The 16,248-nt window shown below is 43.6% G+C and overlaps 1 protein-coding gene across 3 annotated transcripts in view; it reads left to right on the forward strand.

The window, feature by feature from the left end:
- Window positions 1–16,248, forward strand: part of LOC129813608 (NACHT, LRR and PYD domains-containing protein 1 homolog) — a 27,094-nt gene continuing 10,846 nt past the window's right edge. The window contains exons 1-9 of one of the 3 annotated variants that reach the window (XM_055865945.1): window positions 1–212; window positions 508–582; window positions 9,102–9,350; window positions 11,659–11,688; window positions 11,814–13,548; window positions 13,802–13,882; window positions 14,278–14,445; window positions 15,740–15,799; window positions 15,934–16,026. In XM_055865945.1, the coding sequence (XP_055721920.1) occupies window positions 555–582; window positions 9,102–9,350; window positions 11,659–11,688; window positions 11,814–13,548; window positions 13,802–13,882; window positions 14,278–14,445; window positions 15,740–15,799; window positions 15,934–16,026 (2,444 nt within the window). In that variant the 5' untranslated portion in view covers window positions 1–212; window positions 508–554. Of the gene's footprint in view, window positions 213–504; window positions 583–9,101; window positions 9,351–11,658; window positions 11,689–11,813; window positions 13,549–13,801; window positions 13,883–14,277; window positions 14,446–15,739; window positions 15,800–15,933; window positions 16,027–16,248 lie in introns of all 3 variants that reach the window. The other 2 variants (XM_055865944.1, XM_055865943.1) reach the window with 2 other exon arrangements.

Genomic DNA, 16,248 nt, shown 5'->3' on the forward strand with positions numbered 1-16,248 from the left:
GAAGTATAAGGGGGAGTGGTTTACAGTATGTCAGGGAGCAGGAAAGAGAAACCCCCGTCCTTCTGCTGGAAGATATCTTAGTTTTAAAAAACCACAAACATACAGCAAGTCAGCGAACCCCGCACCTTTACCATGTTGAAGTTACACCCTTTAGATTGATGTGATCTGAAAGACATGATGTTATCCATTAACTTTAGCTGTGGATGTGAGCGGTGAGTATAAGTCCACTTGAACACAGCAAACAGAAACTTGCTGTTTTTTTTATCAACACAAAAACAAAGAGGAAGTCAAATCTGTTTCGCTGTGCCTTCCGTAGAAACCAAAATAAAAAGTATTTGTGGGCCTCAGAGTCCAAGAAAAATTATACCACAGAGATTTCAAACTATAGAAAGGGAAGGGGTCTCAATATATGTTGCATAGAGAATACTCCATATACTGTATGCATTAACATTAGCTATTGCATATGGGCACATAATTGTGGAGCATAACTCATTGTTTCCCTAGTAGACAGCCAGTGAGACAGACGACTTAATGCTGCAGTGTGACCTTTCCTGATGAACAAAATGGAGTCGTCTGAACACAGTAAGTTAGACCTGGATATGGTCTGAGATACAGTGCATTCAGAAAGTATTCAGACCCCTTGACTTATCCACAACTACACACAATTCCCCATAATGACAAAGCAAAAAACAGGTTTAGACATTTCTGCAAATTTATTACAAATAAAAACATACAGTACCAGTCAAAAGTTGACACACCTACTCATTCAAGAGTTTATCTTTATTTGTACTAGTTTCTACATTGTAGAATAATAGTGAAGACATCAAAACTATGAAATAATGCATATGGAATCATGTAGTAGCCAAAAAGTGTTAGATTTCAGATTGTAGATTCTTCAAAGTAGCCACCCTTTGTCTTGACAACAGCTTTGCACGCTTGAGGCTGTAACCATGGGGTTCTTGGTCACCCCCCTGAGCAAGGCCCTTCTCCCCCGATTGCTCAGTTTGGCCAGTTGGCCAGCTCTTGGAAGAGTCTTGGTGGTTCTAAATTTATTCCATTTAAGAATGATGGAGGCCACTGAGTTCTTGGGGACCTTCAATGCTGTAGAAATCTTTTTCCCAGATCTGTGCGTCGACACAATCCTATCTCAGAGCTCTACAGACAATTCCTTCGACCCTTCTGGCTTGCTCTGACATGCACTGCCAACTGTGGGACCTTATAGACAGGTGTGTGCCTTTCCAAATCATGTCCAATCAATTTAACTTACCACAGGTGGACTCCAATCAAGTTGTAGAAACATCTCCAGGATAATCAATGGAAACGGATGCACCTGAGCTCAATTTCGAGTCTCATAGCAAAGGGTCTGAACACTTATGTAAATAAGGTATTTCTGTTTTTTCTTTGTAATACATTTGCAAACATTTCTAAAAACCTGTTTTCACTTTGTCATTAAGGGGTATTGTGTGTAGATTGATGAGGAAAAACATTTTAATCCACTTTAGAATAAGGCTGTAATGTAACAAAATGTGGAAAAAGTCAAGGGGTCGGAATATTTTTCAAATGCACTGAACTATATGTAACAGTATAACTTTAAACCGTCCCCTCGCCCCGACCCGGGCGCGAACCAGGGACCCTCTGCACACATCGACAACGGTCGCCCACGAAGCAGCGTTACCCATCGCTCCACAAAAGCCACGGCCCTTGCAAAGCAAGGGGCAACACTACTTAAGTCTCAGAGCAAGTGACGTAACTGATTGAAATGCTACTAGCGCGTACCCGCTAACTAGCTAGCCATTTCACATCCGTTACACTCACCCCCCTTTCAACCTCCTCCTTTTCCGCAGCAACCAGTGATCCGGGTCACGGCACCAATGTAACAGTATAACTTTAAACCGTCCCCTCGCCCCGACCCGGGCGCGAACCAGGGACCCTCTGCACACATCGACAACGGTCGCCCACGAAGCAGCGTTACCCATCGCTCCACAAAAGCCACGGCCCTTGCAAAGCAAGGGGCAACACTACTTAAGTCTCAGAGCAAGTGACGTAACTGATTGAAATGCTACTAGCGCGTACCCGCTAACTAGCTAGCCATTTCACATCCGTTACACTCACCCCCCTTTCAACCTCCTCCTTTTCCGCAGCAACCAGTGATCCGGGTCACGGCACCAATGTAACAGTATAACTTTAAACCGTCCCCTCGCCCCGACCCGGGCGCGAACCAGGGACCCTCTGCACACATCGACAACGGTCGCCCACGAAGCAGCGTTACCCATCGCTCCACAAAAGCCACGGCCCTTGCAAAGCAAGGGGCAACACTACTTAAGTCTCAGAGCAAGTGACGTAACTGATTGAAATGCTACTAGCGCGTACCCGCTAACTAGCTAGCCATTTCACATCCGTTACATATACTAATGTACTACAGTAATGCAGTTAGTCAGATCTATTGCAGTCTAAACTGATTAAAATAATATATGTTTTATTTAACAACTCATAGACCGACATCGGTTCAATTACTTGAATTCCATTCATTTAGTTTTTGTTTTGTTTTGTTACCTCAACACCCTGCTTCTCTACAAAGAAATCCTATCAAGCACTAGAGACTTCAAATCAAGAACGGCCCGTGGGACGCTGTAGGGAGTTGTGGTTTTCAAAAGAAAATATTTACGCTAGTTCAATGCAGAAAACGTGGTAATTAACTACAATGACCAGAATCCATTGCGCCTATTCTTCCCGGCACAACATACAGACCACATGAGAGAGGAATGTACAGAGTGATAGCTCTAGTAGCCGACGGATAGTTGTAGCAGTCTTGAAAGTATGCTTTATCTACTTTGAAGAAATACTAAAATAGTGATTTTGTCAGACAGCTCTGCATTATGGGCAATGTGGCAACCAAATGATCATGGGCTACCTTTTTTCACTAGACAGGGGAACTTGGCTCATTGTGGACCAAAGAAAAATTGTTAAATGGTTGTCTGGCTGCTACTGCCAGCAGAGATCAGATGAGGACTTTAAAGACATGCTGTGGAACTTTGCAGACAAGCTTTGAGCTGGATGTGTCACGGTGTAGTTCATACATGCATAATCTATGAGCAGAATTACTGTTTAATCTTAATTTTCTGCGACATCCCTAGGTTGAAAACGAATGCTGCGCTGCGTAATTTCCCCCCACGTGGGCCAGCCCCCTAGCAATTCGAAATCCAATCAGCCCCTCGCCATTTGAGTGACAGCTAGCAAGATGCACACACAGCAACGATCATGGGGCTCTTTCAATTGCTATATTCTTTGTTGTTAGAGAAAATGGAATGGTTTCAATGATTTGTCAAATGAATGTTCTCAATATTTGTCTTTTGAAATTTCAATTACAAAGCTCAAAAATTATTTCAAGGTCGTATTTCATATTGCATTTAATGTTTTTTTATTTTATTTTTTATTTTACCGTTATTTTACCAGGTAAATTGACTGAGAACACGTTCTCATTTGCAGCAACGACCTGGGGAATAGTTACAGGGGAGAGGAGGGGGATGAATGAGCCAATTGTAAACTGGGGATTATTAGGTGACCATGATGGTTTGAGGGCCAGATTGGGAATTTAGCCAGGACACCGGGGTTAACACGATAACACCCCTACTCTTACGATAAGTGCCATGGGATCTTTAATGATCTCAGAGAGTCAGGACACCCGTTTAACGTCCCATCCGAAAGACGGCACCCTATGAAACCGAAATTGAAAAAAAAACGGATTCTTTTTTAAAAACAACCAAAATCGACCTCAAAAAGCGCTAATCGCTCAGCCCTGGCTGTTTATTATACCACTCCATGTTTCTACTATGTAATGACATTTAAATCAGTGTGGTTTATGTTTTTCAAACAAGTCTCCTATCTGTGACATTTAAATACAAGCAGTAGCTACAGTACCTACATTACAAGGGGAAACAGATCTGTCACATGGGGTAAAAAAATTGAATCATCCAGTGGAGGTTTCCGCTCACTACCAGTAATGGAGATGAGAGCAAGTCCAGTGGCAGCCAGAGGGGGGCGATAGAGCATAGCGAAACTACAGTTGGCCGACATTCTGCTTGTTTTCTCATAGACGTCATCATTCGATCTCAATACACTTTTCTGTTCGCAAAACTAGAATTTGTTGCGATATGACGTTTTGTAGACTTGACTCATTGTCAAACTTTTTTTTTTTTTTTTTTAGTTCGTTGTTTAGAAGATGTGCAAATTCAAGTTCTTGCAGACGGGTACTTGAGAGAGTAGGCGTTCCCTAACGGAAATATGAGTGCAGAAAAGCTCCAATAAGATCTCGCTTGCTTGTGCTTGGCTCTGCCCACCTCCTTGCTTGTTCTGCCCACTATGTAACAGTGGTTCCCATTGTAAAAGGCCCGTCTGTCCCATCTTGATTTAGATAGACAAAGGTTTGGTTCCATCTGGTGGTCAGCTCTTGAACTGAGCAGAATTCTGATAGTGCAGAGCCTTACCCAATCTGTTTTCGCAAGTCCCAGAACAGCAATGTAGCCACTCATTTAACGAAGATAGCAAGATGATCAACCAAGATGGCACTTTCCATGAATCTGAATAATAGCAAACTTGATATTAAACTTGATTTATATCATAATTAAGTTTATATAGAATGTATATTTATTACATTTACATTACATTTAAGTCATTTAGCAGACGCTCTTATCCAGAGCGACTTACAAATTGGTGCATTCACCTTATGACATCCAGTGGAACAGCCACTTTACAATAGTGCATCAGATCTTTTAAGGGAGGGGGGGGGGGGGGGGGGCAGAAGGATTGCTTTATCCTAGGTATTCCTTGAAGAGGTGGGGTTTCAGGTGTCTCCGGAAGGTGGTGATTGACTCCGCTGTCCTGGCGTCGTGAGGGAGTTTGTTCCACCATTGGGGGGCCAGAGCAGCGAACAGTTTTGACTGGGCTGAGCGGGAACTGTACTTCCTCAGTGGTAGGGAGGCGAGCAGGCCAGAGGTGGATGAACGCAGTGCCCTTGTTTGGGTGTAGGGCCTGATCAGAGCCTGAAGGTACTGAGGTGCCGTTCCCCTCACAGCTCCGTAGGCAAGCACCATGGTCTTGTAGCGGATGCGAGCTTCAACTGGAAGCCAGTGGAGAGAGCGGAGGAGCGGGGTGACGTGAGAGAACTTGGGAAGGTTGAACACCAGACGGGCTGCGGCGTTCTGGATGAGTTGTAGGGGTTTAATGGCACAGGCAGGGAGCCCAGCCAGCAGCGAGTTGCAGTAATCCAGACGGGAGATGACAAGTGCCTGGATTAGGACCTGCGCCGCTTCCTGTGTGAGGCAGGGTCGTACTCTGCGGATGTTGTAGAGCATGAACCTACAGGAACGGGCCACCGCCTTGATGTTGGTGGAGAACGACAGGGTGTTGTCCAGGATCACGCCAAGGTTCTTAGCGCTCTGGGAGGAGGACACAATGGAGTTGTCAACCGTGATGGCGAGATCATGGAACGGACAGTCCTTCCCCGGGAGGAAGAGCAGCTCCGTCTTGCCGAGGTTCAGCTTGAGGTGGTGATCCGTCATCCACACTGATATGTCTGCCAGACATGCAGAGATGCGATTCGCCACCTGGTCATCAGAAGGGGGAAAGGAGAAGATTAATTGTGTGTCGTCTGCATAGCAATGATAGGAGAGACCATGTGAGGTTATGACAGAGCCAAGTGACTTGGTGTATAGCGAGAATAGGAGAGGGCCTAGAACAGAGCCCTGGGGGACACCAGTGGTGAGAGCGCGTGGTGAGGAGACAGATTCTCGCCACGCCACCTGGTAGGAGCGACCTGTCAGGTAGGACGCAATCCAAGCGTGGGCCGTGCCGGAGATGCCCAACTCGGAGAGGGTGGAGAGGAGGATCTGATGGTTCACAGTATCGAAGGCAGCCGATAGGTCTAGAAGGATGAGAGCAGAGGAGAGAGAGTTAGCTTTAGCAGTGCGGAGCGCCTCCGTGATACAGAGAAGAGCAGTCTCAGTTGAGTGACTAGTCTTGAAACCTGACTGATTTGGATCAAGAAGGTCATTCTGAGAGAGATAGCAGGAGAGCTGGCCAAGGACGGCACGTTCAAGAGTTTTGGAGAGAAAAGAAAGAAGGGATACTGGTCTGTAGTTGTTGACATCGGAGGGATCGAGTGTAGGTTTTTTCAGAAGGGGTGCAACTCTCGCTCTCTTGAAGACGGAAGGGACGTAGCCAGCGGTCAAGGATGAGTTGATGAGCGAGGTGAGGTAAGGTAGAAGGTCTCCGGAAATGGTCTGGAGAAGAGAGGAGGGGATAGGGTCAAGCGGGCAGGTTGTTGGGCGGCCGGCCGTCACAAGACGCGAGATTTCATCTGGAGAGAGAGGGGAGAAAGAGGTCAAAGCACAGGGTTGGGCAGTGTGAGCAGAACCAGCGGTGTCGTTTGACTTAGCGAACGAGGATCGGATGTCGTCGACCTTCTTTTCAAAATGGTTGACGAAGTCGTCTGCAGAGAGGGAGGAGGGGGGGGGGGGGGGGAGGAGGATTCAGGAGGGAGGAGAAGGTGGCAAAGAGCTTCCTAGGGTTAGAGGCAGATGCTTGGAATTTAGAGTGGTAGAAAGTGGCTTTAGCAGCAGAGACAGAAGAGGAAAATGTAGAGAGGAGGGAGTGAAAGGATGCCAGGTCCGCAGGGAGGCGAGTTTTCCTCCATTTCCGCTCGGCTGCCCGGAGCCCTGTTCTGTGAGCTCGCAATGAGTCGTCGAGCCACGGAGCGGGAGGGGAGGACCGAGCCGGCCTGGAGGATAGGGGACATAGAGAGTCAAAGGATGCAGAAAGGGAGGAGAGGAGGGTTGAGGAGGCAGAATCAGGAGATAGGTTGGAGAAGGTTTGGGCAGAGGGAAGAGATGATAGGATGGAAGAGGAGAGAGTAGCGGGGGAGAGAGAGCGGAGGTTGGGACGGCGCGATACCATCCGAGTAGGGGCAGTGTGGGAAGTGTTGGATGAGAGCGAGAGGGAGAAGGATACAAGGTAGTGGTCGGAGACTTGGAGGGGAGTTGCAATGAGGTTAGTGGAAGAACAGCATCTAGTAAAGATGAGGTCAAGCGTATTGCCTGCCTTGTGAGTAGGGGGGGAAGGTGAGAGGGTGAGGTCAAAAGAGGAGAGGAGTGGAAAGAAGGAGGCAGAGAGGAATGAGTCAAAGGTAGACATGGGGAGGTTAAAGTCACCCAGAACTGTGAGAGGTGAGCCGTCCTCAGGAAAGGAGCTTATCAAGGCATCAAGCTCATTGATGAACTCTCCAAGGGAACCTGGAGGGCGATAAATGATAAGGATGTTAAGCTTGAAAGGGCTGGTAACTGTGACAGCATGGAATTCAAAGGAGGCGATAGACAGATGGGTAAGGGGAGAAAGAGAGAATGACCACTTGGGAGAGATGAGGATCCCGGTGCCACCACCCCGCTGACCAGAAGGTCTCGGGGTGTGCGAGAACACGTGGGCAGACGAAGAGAGAGCAGTAGGAGTAGCAGTGTTATCTGTGGTGAGCCATGTTTCCGTCAGTGCCAGGAAGTCGAGGGACTGGAGGGACGCATAGGCTGAGATGAGCTCTGCCTTGTTGGCCGCAGATCGGCAGTTCCAGAGGCTACCGGAGACCTGGAACTCCACGTGGGTCGTGCGGGCTGGGACCACCAGGTTAGGGTGGGCGCGGCCACGCGGTGCGAAGCGTTTGTATGGTCTGTGCAGAGAGGAGAGAACAGGGATAGACAGACACATGGTTGACAGGCTACAGAAGAGGCTACGCTAATGCAAAGGAGATTAGAATGACAAGTGGGCTACACGTCTCGAATGTTCAGAAAGTTAAGCTTACGTTGCAAAAAATAAGAATAAAATACAAGATCTTATTGACTAAAATGATATAGTACTGCTGGCTGGTGAAGTAGCCTGGCTAGCAGTGGCTACGTTGTTGAAAGTGAAGCTGGCTAGGTAACCTCGACAATTTCACTAAATTTCTCTAAACTACACAATTATCATGGATACAAGGACAGGAAAGACAACTAGCTAACACTACGCTAATCAAGTCGTTCCTATTGTAATGTAAGTTTCTACAGTGCTGCTATTCGGTAGAAGTTGGCTAGCTAGCAGTGTTGGCTAGGTAGGAGGACGGCAGCGCGGGAGGCGAAAAATAGCTGGCTAGCTAACCGATAATTACTCAAAGCTACACAATTATCTTAGATAGAAAGATAGCAAAGAAAACTAAGTAGCTAGCTAACACTACACAAGTCAAGTCGTTCCGTTGTAATGTAATCGTTTCTACAGTGCTGCTAATCGGTGGCTAGCTGGCTAGCTAGCAGGGTTGACTACGTTACGTTAGGGCGAGAATACCTGGCTAGCGAACCTCAGCGAACCTTGATAACTACACAATTATCACCGATACAAAGACGGCTATGTAGCCAGCTAAGTAGCTAGCTAAGATCGAACAAATACAAATCAAAGATAGCAAAGACAACTGTGTAGTCAGCCAACACTACACTGATCAAGTCGTTCCGTTGTAATGCACTCGTTTCTACAATGCTGCTATTCGGTGGCAAGCTGGCTAGCTAGCAGTGTTTGGCTACGTTGCGTTATGTTAGGGCGAAAATAGCTGGCTGGCGAACCTCAATAACTACACAATTATGTTTGATGCAAAGACGGCTATGTAGCTAGCTAAGATCAAACAAATCAAACCGTTGTACTGTAGTGAAAATGAAAATCAGACCGTTGTACTATAATGAAAAGTTTATACTACTATTCGGTAGACGGTGGACGTTTGCTAGCTACTGGGCAGATAGCAGTGTGGACTACGATAGACGACGGAATACGATAATTACGCAATTATCTTTTATACACAGACGGCTAAGTAGCTAGCTAAGAAGAAATTGCTAAGGTTAGACAAATTAAACCGTTGTACTATAATGAAATGTAATGAAAATGAAATGAAAATTTATACTACCTGCAGAGCGAATGCAAATGCGACCGCTCGCTCCAAACCGGATGTCACGGTGGCAGGTGGTTGGTTTAGGGGAGATGGCAGGTGGCAGGTGGTTGGTTTAGGGGAGAGACTGTCATCTAATATGTCCCCTCTACAGGTGCTCAGTTCGTGGACAAGTACAGGTCCCAGCTCATTCAGAGGGTCACCATGGTGATGCCTATAGCTGAAGACCTACTCTCTCAAAACATGATCCACGAAGAGGTGTACTCCAACATCAGTGCTGCCAGGACTAATCAGGGCAAAATGAGGGAGCTCTTTACAGCCCTCCACTCTGGAGGAAACAAAGTGAAATCTGCCTTTCTCTCCATGCTGAGGGAGCATGAACCTAATCTGGTCCAGGACTTGGGTGAGTGAAGATGTTTGGCAATTTAGATACATGGGCTGGGATTAGGTCCGGCATTCTTGAAAGCCAATGTTTAAAAATATATATATATACATATATTAATATTAAGCAAATTTGAAAGTTCTATATTTTATAGACCAAGTTATCAACTATCTGCTACAGTATCACACAATGAGAAAGAGCGCCACCATCTGGTGTTTCCCCCGAAAGAGGTGTCGGTTTAGATATAGGTACAACTCAGTGGAGGCTGCTGAGGGGAGAACGGAGCATACTAATGGCTGGAATGGAGTCAATGGATTGGTATCAACATGGTTTTCATGTGCTTGATACCATTCCATTTGCTCCATTCCATCCATTGTACTCCATTCCTGACATTATTATGAGCCGTCCTCCCCTCAGCAGCCTCCGCTGGTACAACTGTCCCAGGGTCCCAGTTAGAGAACGGAAATTACCAGTAGGAGACACGTATTCATTCCACACTTTATTACTACACAACTAACAGACACACACACACACACAGCAAACAAGAGGAAGGGACGAGTAGAAATGATAGTGTTTTCTGTAGAACAGAAGAAACAGGCAATTACTCCAGAGTACTAGCCATGTAAGGCTATACAAACAGAATGGAAATGATGTAAAATATGCATAGCAGCAATGAGCTAGCATCATAGAGATAGATAGAGGACTCATCTTTGTATCTGTGCCGTTATAACGTCTGTGACAGCATGGGTAGTACCATTCTCCATTTTGAAGTAGTATATCTTTTTTTAAATGTTGGAAGCCCTCAATGGCGCTGCCAATGCTAATACAGCCCTTTGGCCACTAGAGGCCTTTATTATTCTCTATGGCTAGCACACAATAGGAAGCTTGTGTGCTAACAGTATTATCTGGTAATAGGCATACAGCACTCTATGGCTAGTAGACTAACACGCTACATAGCAGTAATGATTATACCATATTGTATAAAGGGGCTAGGATAGCTTATGAGGTATAAACATGATACAATTAGCGGCTAGCATGCTAGGCTAGTGGGCCACAGGCTGTGGGTTGGCATACAGTATAAACAGGCAATAGCTGGAGACTAGCACGCTAAGCTAGGTTACAGGCTAGTAGCCCTCAGGCTATAGGCCGGCATAGGGAGCTGTATAACCCTATGCACAGTACAGTTAGCAGCTAGTGGGGCTAATGGTTAGAAGTAGCATGCTAGGATGTAAACAATGACGTCAATGGTCGGCCATATTGGTTGTGTAATATACAACTATTGGCTTCTAGCCATCTTGGCCCATAATAAGTTATGGGGAGAGAGTGTACCACATGTAGCCACACATAAACTATGCCAAAAGGGCCAGATAACCAGGGTATGCTGCATGATATTACAACATGTAAACACATGAGTAAGCATGTATAAGTTACATGAAGTGGTACTGTTGAATATGCTATTCAAGGCTGTTAGGGCGGCAGGTAGCCTAGTGGTTAGAGCGTTGGACTTGTAACCGAAAGGTTGCAAGATTGAATCCCTGAGCTGACAAGGTAAAAAAAAAATGTCACTCTGCCCCTGAACAAGGCGGTTAACTCACTGTTCCTCGGCTGTCATTGAAAATAAGAAGTTGTTCTCAACTGACTTGCCTAGTTAAATAAAGCTAAAATTAAAAATTAAAAAATTACATAGTAACAATGAGGCTATTACATAGAAATACACAGATGAACCCTAACAAAGTCCACTTACATAGTTAGCCAGATTTTCTACACGCCACGTAAAGCAGCAACCTCCTAATTAAAACACAGTTGACCTTGGGACACATCTTTTAGGAGTCAGTGTTTTAAGACACATTTTTCATTAAAGTCACAGAGGGCTATTAAAAGAAACTTCTTAATATAATTTTACAGTGAATATAATTTTTTTTGAAGTTTAAGTGTTTAAACTTTGATCAGTTTCTCAGGACAGGGGCATTTCCTAGCAGAATGCAGATATGGAAAATGTACAATACTTAAAATATTTGGAAAATGACAAAAACAAGTCATTGCTCTTACAAAATTCCCCTATATGTAATTGTATTAATTAATTACAGATTTTTTTTCCCCAACTATAAAATAATGTTTCATTGCATGACAAGGATTGTCCGAACTGTCAAGAATACCTGACATACTGATGTTTCTTTGTGGCACACTGAAATGTCATCTTGTGTCAAGTGAAACAGTGCCCAACCTAACTGCTGCGTGATAACATTTTCAATAAATTATGAAGATGCAAAGATTAGCGATATCTTGTGAGAAGGTTTACGTGATATGTATTTGTCAATCATTTATATAGAATGCAGTGGCAAACAAAGAGGTGAACAAGGTAGGCCATGTTTTTTTTCATCTTTTTAATGAATTACATTTCTTATAATGTTATATGATTTCAAGAATTATACAACACTTTTGTAAAATTATGAATTGCCTTTCTGTTATTGTATCAATGTGTAGAGAACAAAAGCACAATAAGCCTAAAGTACAAGGAATTCATCAGAGGTGAATATGCCACAGTGCAGGAGTACAACTCTCTCCCTGGAGAACATGTGAAGCTAGATGACCGTTACACTGAGCCCCTGATCATCCAGAAACACCGTCAGCAGAGAGAGAGAGAGGAGGAGATCCGCTCCAGAGGACAGAACTTTTATCAAGTTATGGACCAGAGGGACAGCGAGACCTACAAGAGTACCAAAGTGGAGAGGCTGTTTGATCCAGACGAGCATGGAGACATTCAGAGAACGGTGATACTGCAGGGCCACTCTGGAACTGGCAAGTCATTTACCACTCAGAAGATCATGTCTGACTGGGCGTTTGGAAGACTTTACGAAGACCGATTTGACTTTGTTTTTCACCTGAGGTGCAAAGAACTAAACCAGGCCACTGGGAGAAAAAGTGTGATGGATCTGCTTAACTACGATCAGAGTTTATCATCAATGATCAAGCAGGTCCTTCGCCAGTCTCCTGAGAGGGTTCTCTTCCTGGTAGACGGCTTTGATGAACTCAAATTCTCACTTGATGTACCTAAAGACTCCCTTCCCAGGGACCCGTGGACACAATGCTCCCCCGAAGTGACACTGAGTGGCCTGATACGGAAACAGATATTGCACGAGTCCTTCCTGCTTGTCACCACCAGGTCCACAGCGCTGGACAAACTAAAAGAAGTGGTCAAAAATCCAGTGAGATACGCTGAGATATTGGGCTTTTCTAAAGAGGGGGTGGAGGAATACTTCAATAGATTCTTCATGAAGGAGCAACACTCACAGCAAGCCTATGACTCTGTGAGGAAAAATGAAACCCTTTTCACCGCATGTTTCATTCCAGTCATCTGCTGGATCATTTGCACAGTTTATAGGGAGCAGTTTGATGAAGGCACAGAGATGATACAATCACTGGAGACCACCACCTCCATCTTTGTTGAATTTGTTGCCACGCTGTTGAAGCACCACTGTCAGGATTTGGGTCAGTCAGCTCTTACCATCCTCCAAGGACTAGGCAAGCTGGCAGAAAAGGGAATGGAAGAGCAGCAAGTGTTATTTGACCATGATAGTGTCTCACAGACCGTGTCAGATCCTTCCAAAGTCCCATTCTTGTGTAAGTTTCTCCAAAAGAAGAGAGTAAATCAGACCACTATGTACAGCTTCATGCACCTCAGCTTCCAGGAGTTTTTCACAGCCCTCTCATACATGTTACTGGGTGATGAGGAAGCTCAGGGGAAAGTTAGAGAGCTACTTTCTAAGGTTCGACGTGGAAAAGAAAACAGTCACCTGCTACCCATAGTTCAATTTCTCTTCGGCATCGCAAACAAGGAAGTGGGAAAACGGCTCGAGGATAAAAAATACATCTCTTGTTCTCAAGGAATCTGGACCCAGCTGAAACATTTTATTCTGGAAGTCATTGAAAAAGAAAAGGAGGATCGAAACGCCATTGATTATCACATTTCATCAATGTGGCTATTTGCGTTTCACTGTCTATATGAACTACATGTAGATGATTTTGTTAAGAAAGCCATGAATACATACACAGAATTTAATCTGACTCACATTCCACTGACAAAAACAGACTGTTGGGTGCTGAAGTACTGCTTTCAGCACTGCAAGTGCATCCAAAGACTCATTCTCAACTGGTGCAAGTTAACTGCAGAGAAGATCAAAATCCTTCTGCCAGCATTGGAAAAATGTCAACATCTCGAGTGAGTATATTTGCATTTCCCTTTCTCACCCTAGAACAAGGCTGATTTTCATACATAAAATAATATATACAGTATATATTTCACCAAATGTTATTTGAATGAATTATAATAATAATAACTGGTTGATGCTCAATATAATGTTTCTTTCATAAAAAGGTTATTTGGACATAGATATTTGTTTTAATTTAAACTCTTGAATTAATTATTTCTGTAAATTTTGTCACTTAATTGTTTTTGGTATTTGTTTTTGTAGGTTGCAGGTGGACGACCTAGCCGATGATGATTTAGATGATCTGTTGACAGCGCTGGGAGAAGGAAAGAGTTTGGAGCTGGAGTAAGAATCACATGATCTTTACTGTAACATCATACCTTATTTGTCATCTATCAAATTCTTGCTGTTAAATATATCTCTACCTCAGCTACAGTGGATTTGGAAAGTATTCAGACCCATTTACGTTTTCCACATTTTGTTACGTTACAGCCTTATTCTAAAATGTATTAAATCGTTTTTTCCCTCATCAATCTACACACAAGTCGAGGGGTTCTGAATACTTTCAGAATGCACTTACATGATATTAATGGGAATTACTTTAGCCTACCACATATATTCTGTTGTTTTAAAAGGGTGTTTTCTGTGCTCTCTGTGCTCTCTGTGCTCTCTGTGCTCTCTGTGCTCTCTGTGCTCTCTGTGCTCTCTGTGCCTAACTCCAATTTGTCTGTATTTTTCAGTCTGAGTGAGAACAACTTGTCTGATGAGAAAGTACAGGACTTGCTTGTTGCTCTCACTAAACACAAACCCAGAAACGTTGAAATTGGAGTGAAGTCCATCACCAGCAATACAGCTGACAAATTCATGTTCCTCATCAGTAAGGCACATGCAGACTTGGAAAGCATAGGGTAAGTAACTTTTCATTTAGCTTCCAACCAACCTCTAATATATAACACAATGTTTCATCGAATAACAATTAGGAAACTAAGATGGAACATATATGGTAAATACATAATGTCTGTTACAAAAAGGCTTAATTAATTAACATGTAGGTAATGTAGAAGTGAACATAAATACATTATTGATTAACACAATAACAAAGGCATTTTATATAGTTTGTGATTTAAAAAAAGGGTTTAGTCCAACAGGTTATACTGACACTATTGGAATTGTAAAATACCCACAACAGTGTTTGAATCTTCACTTTTCTGTTCACAACACCTAAAGAGAAGGTTTCTAATTCTGCACAAAATTGTGTTCAAACTTTAAAAAGAGGCAAACAGCAGTTGCTACATCGACTTTGGACTTCTAAATGAATGATATGTACCCATTGATTCTTAAAGAATATATCTTACACATGCCTCATGAGCTTAAATCAACTATCGTACCCCATCAGAACCCAAAATATAAGATTGTTTTACTCCAACGTTTGTATTCAAAGAAAATGTAAACAAACACTATATAGCCTCAAAACATGGTTAAAACTATATTTTTTATATCATGGTCCTTGCATCCATAGCTCTGTCTATGAATTTGAGAGTGGTTCAATTTCTCCAGCTCCATCCCTCAGCTTTTTACCAAACCAGGGGCGGGGAGTCCGCTTTGTTAATTGTTATCAACTGCTGATTGCCACTTTAACGGTAGTGCTCCCAGTCCCCTGCAAGGTGTTGCACAACACTTGATTAAGTGGTTTTACAACACACCATGTCATGTTTCAAAACAACTCAAGATGATGTGTTTCAATACTCCAGCAAAGTTAAGGTTTTGTCTCCTTTGTGTTGGTGGCAGCTTAGCTACCACTAGTTTTGGTGTTAGTTACAAAGCGCCTAATTTCAACAGTGTACCACATCTTGTACATTTTTAGACTAGACTTGGAGAGTCAGAAACCCAAGATTTGAGTTAGCAGTAGTTACTTAGGACTAGTAATCTTAACATTAGTACACTAGTTAGTAATCTTAACACCCAATTGACAAAAAAAGGGAATTGTGGGAACCCTGTTATTCATTGTCACACTGGACCATTTCAGTCTGTGCTGAGTCACACTGGACCATTTCAGTCTGTGCTGAGTCACACTGGCACTAATCTGCAGAAGTTTGACATTTTGGGGGTTGAATTCAACCTGTGATTGGACACAATATAAAACATGGCTTTAATAATGTTAATTAAGTAGCCTCTTAACAGTATGAAATGTTATTGTTTCAGGCTTCATGGTTGTGAGAATGTTACATTGGAAGCCAATCTACAGAAAGATGGAGTCAATGGGTGAGCTTCATCTACATTGTCTCAGTAGAAAGGTGCCCTTGATTGATATTGCATGTGTACAGTTGTAAAGATGTGTAGATGTCTTGTCGATCAAAGTATTCATGTAATAATTCAACCATCTCTTGCTTGTGAAGGACTCTCCAAACTTCTCTTTGGTTAAAAGTGTCTGACATGAAAATGATCTGTGACTGTATCAGGGCATCTGGCTACAGTTTGAGTGAAATAGTGTAAGTACAATTTATCATCTCTAATACTACATATAACACATTTTACGGTGGATATCTTTAATTTATTGTCCATGTTAAGGAGGTGGTTTGGTGAAGCACACTCAGGAGACGAGTAACCTTGTCTAAGACCTGAAGGGTTGCAATGCTTAGTGCTTACTGTAGACTTAAGCTCAGCAGGCTAGCACAGTCTTGTGATGCCTAGCTTCGATCCTAAATGGCTAT

This window comes from Salvelinus fontinalis, chromosome 17 (genome assembly GCF_029448725.1).
Source record: "Salvelinus fontinalis isolate EN_2023a chromosome 17, ASM2944872v1, whole genome shotgun sequence".
Lineage (NCBI taxonomy): Eukaryota > Metazoa > Chordata > Actinopteri > Salmoniformes > Salmonidae > Salvelinus > Salvelinus fontinalis.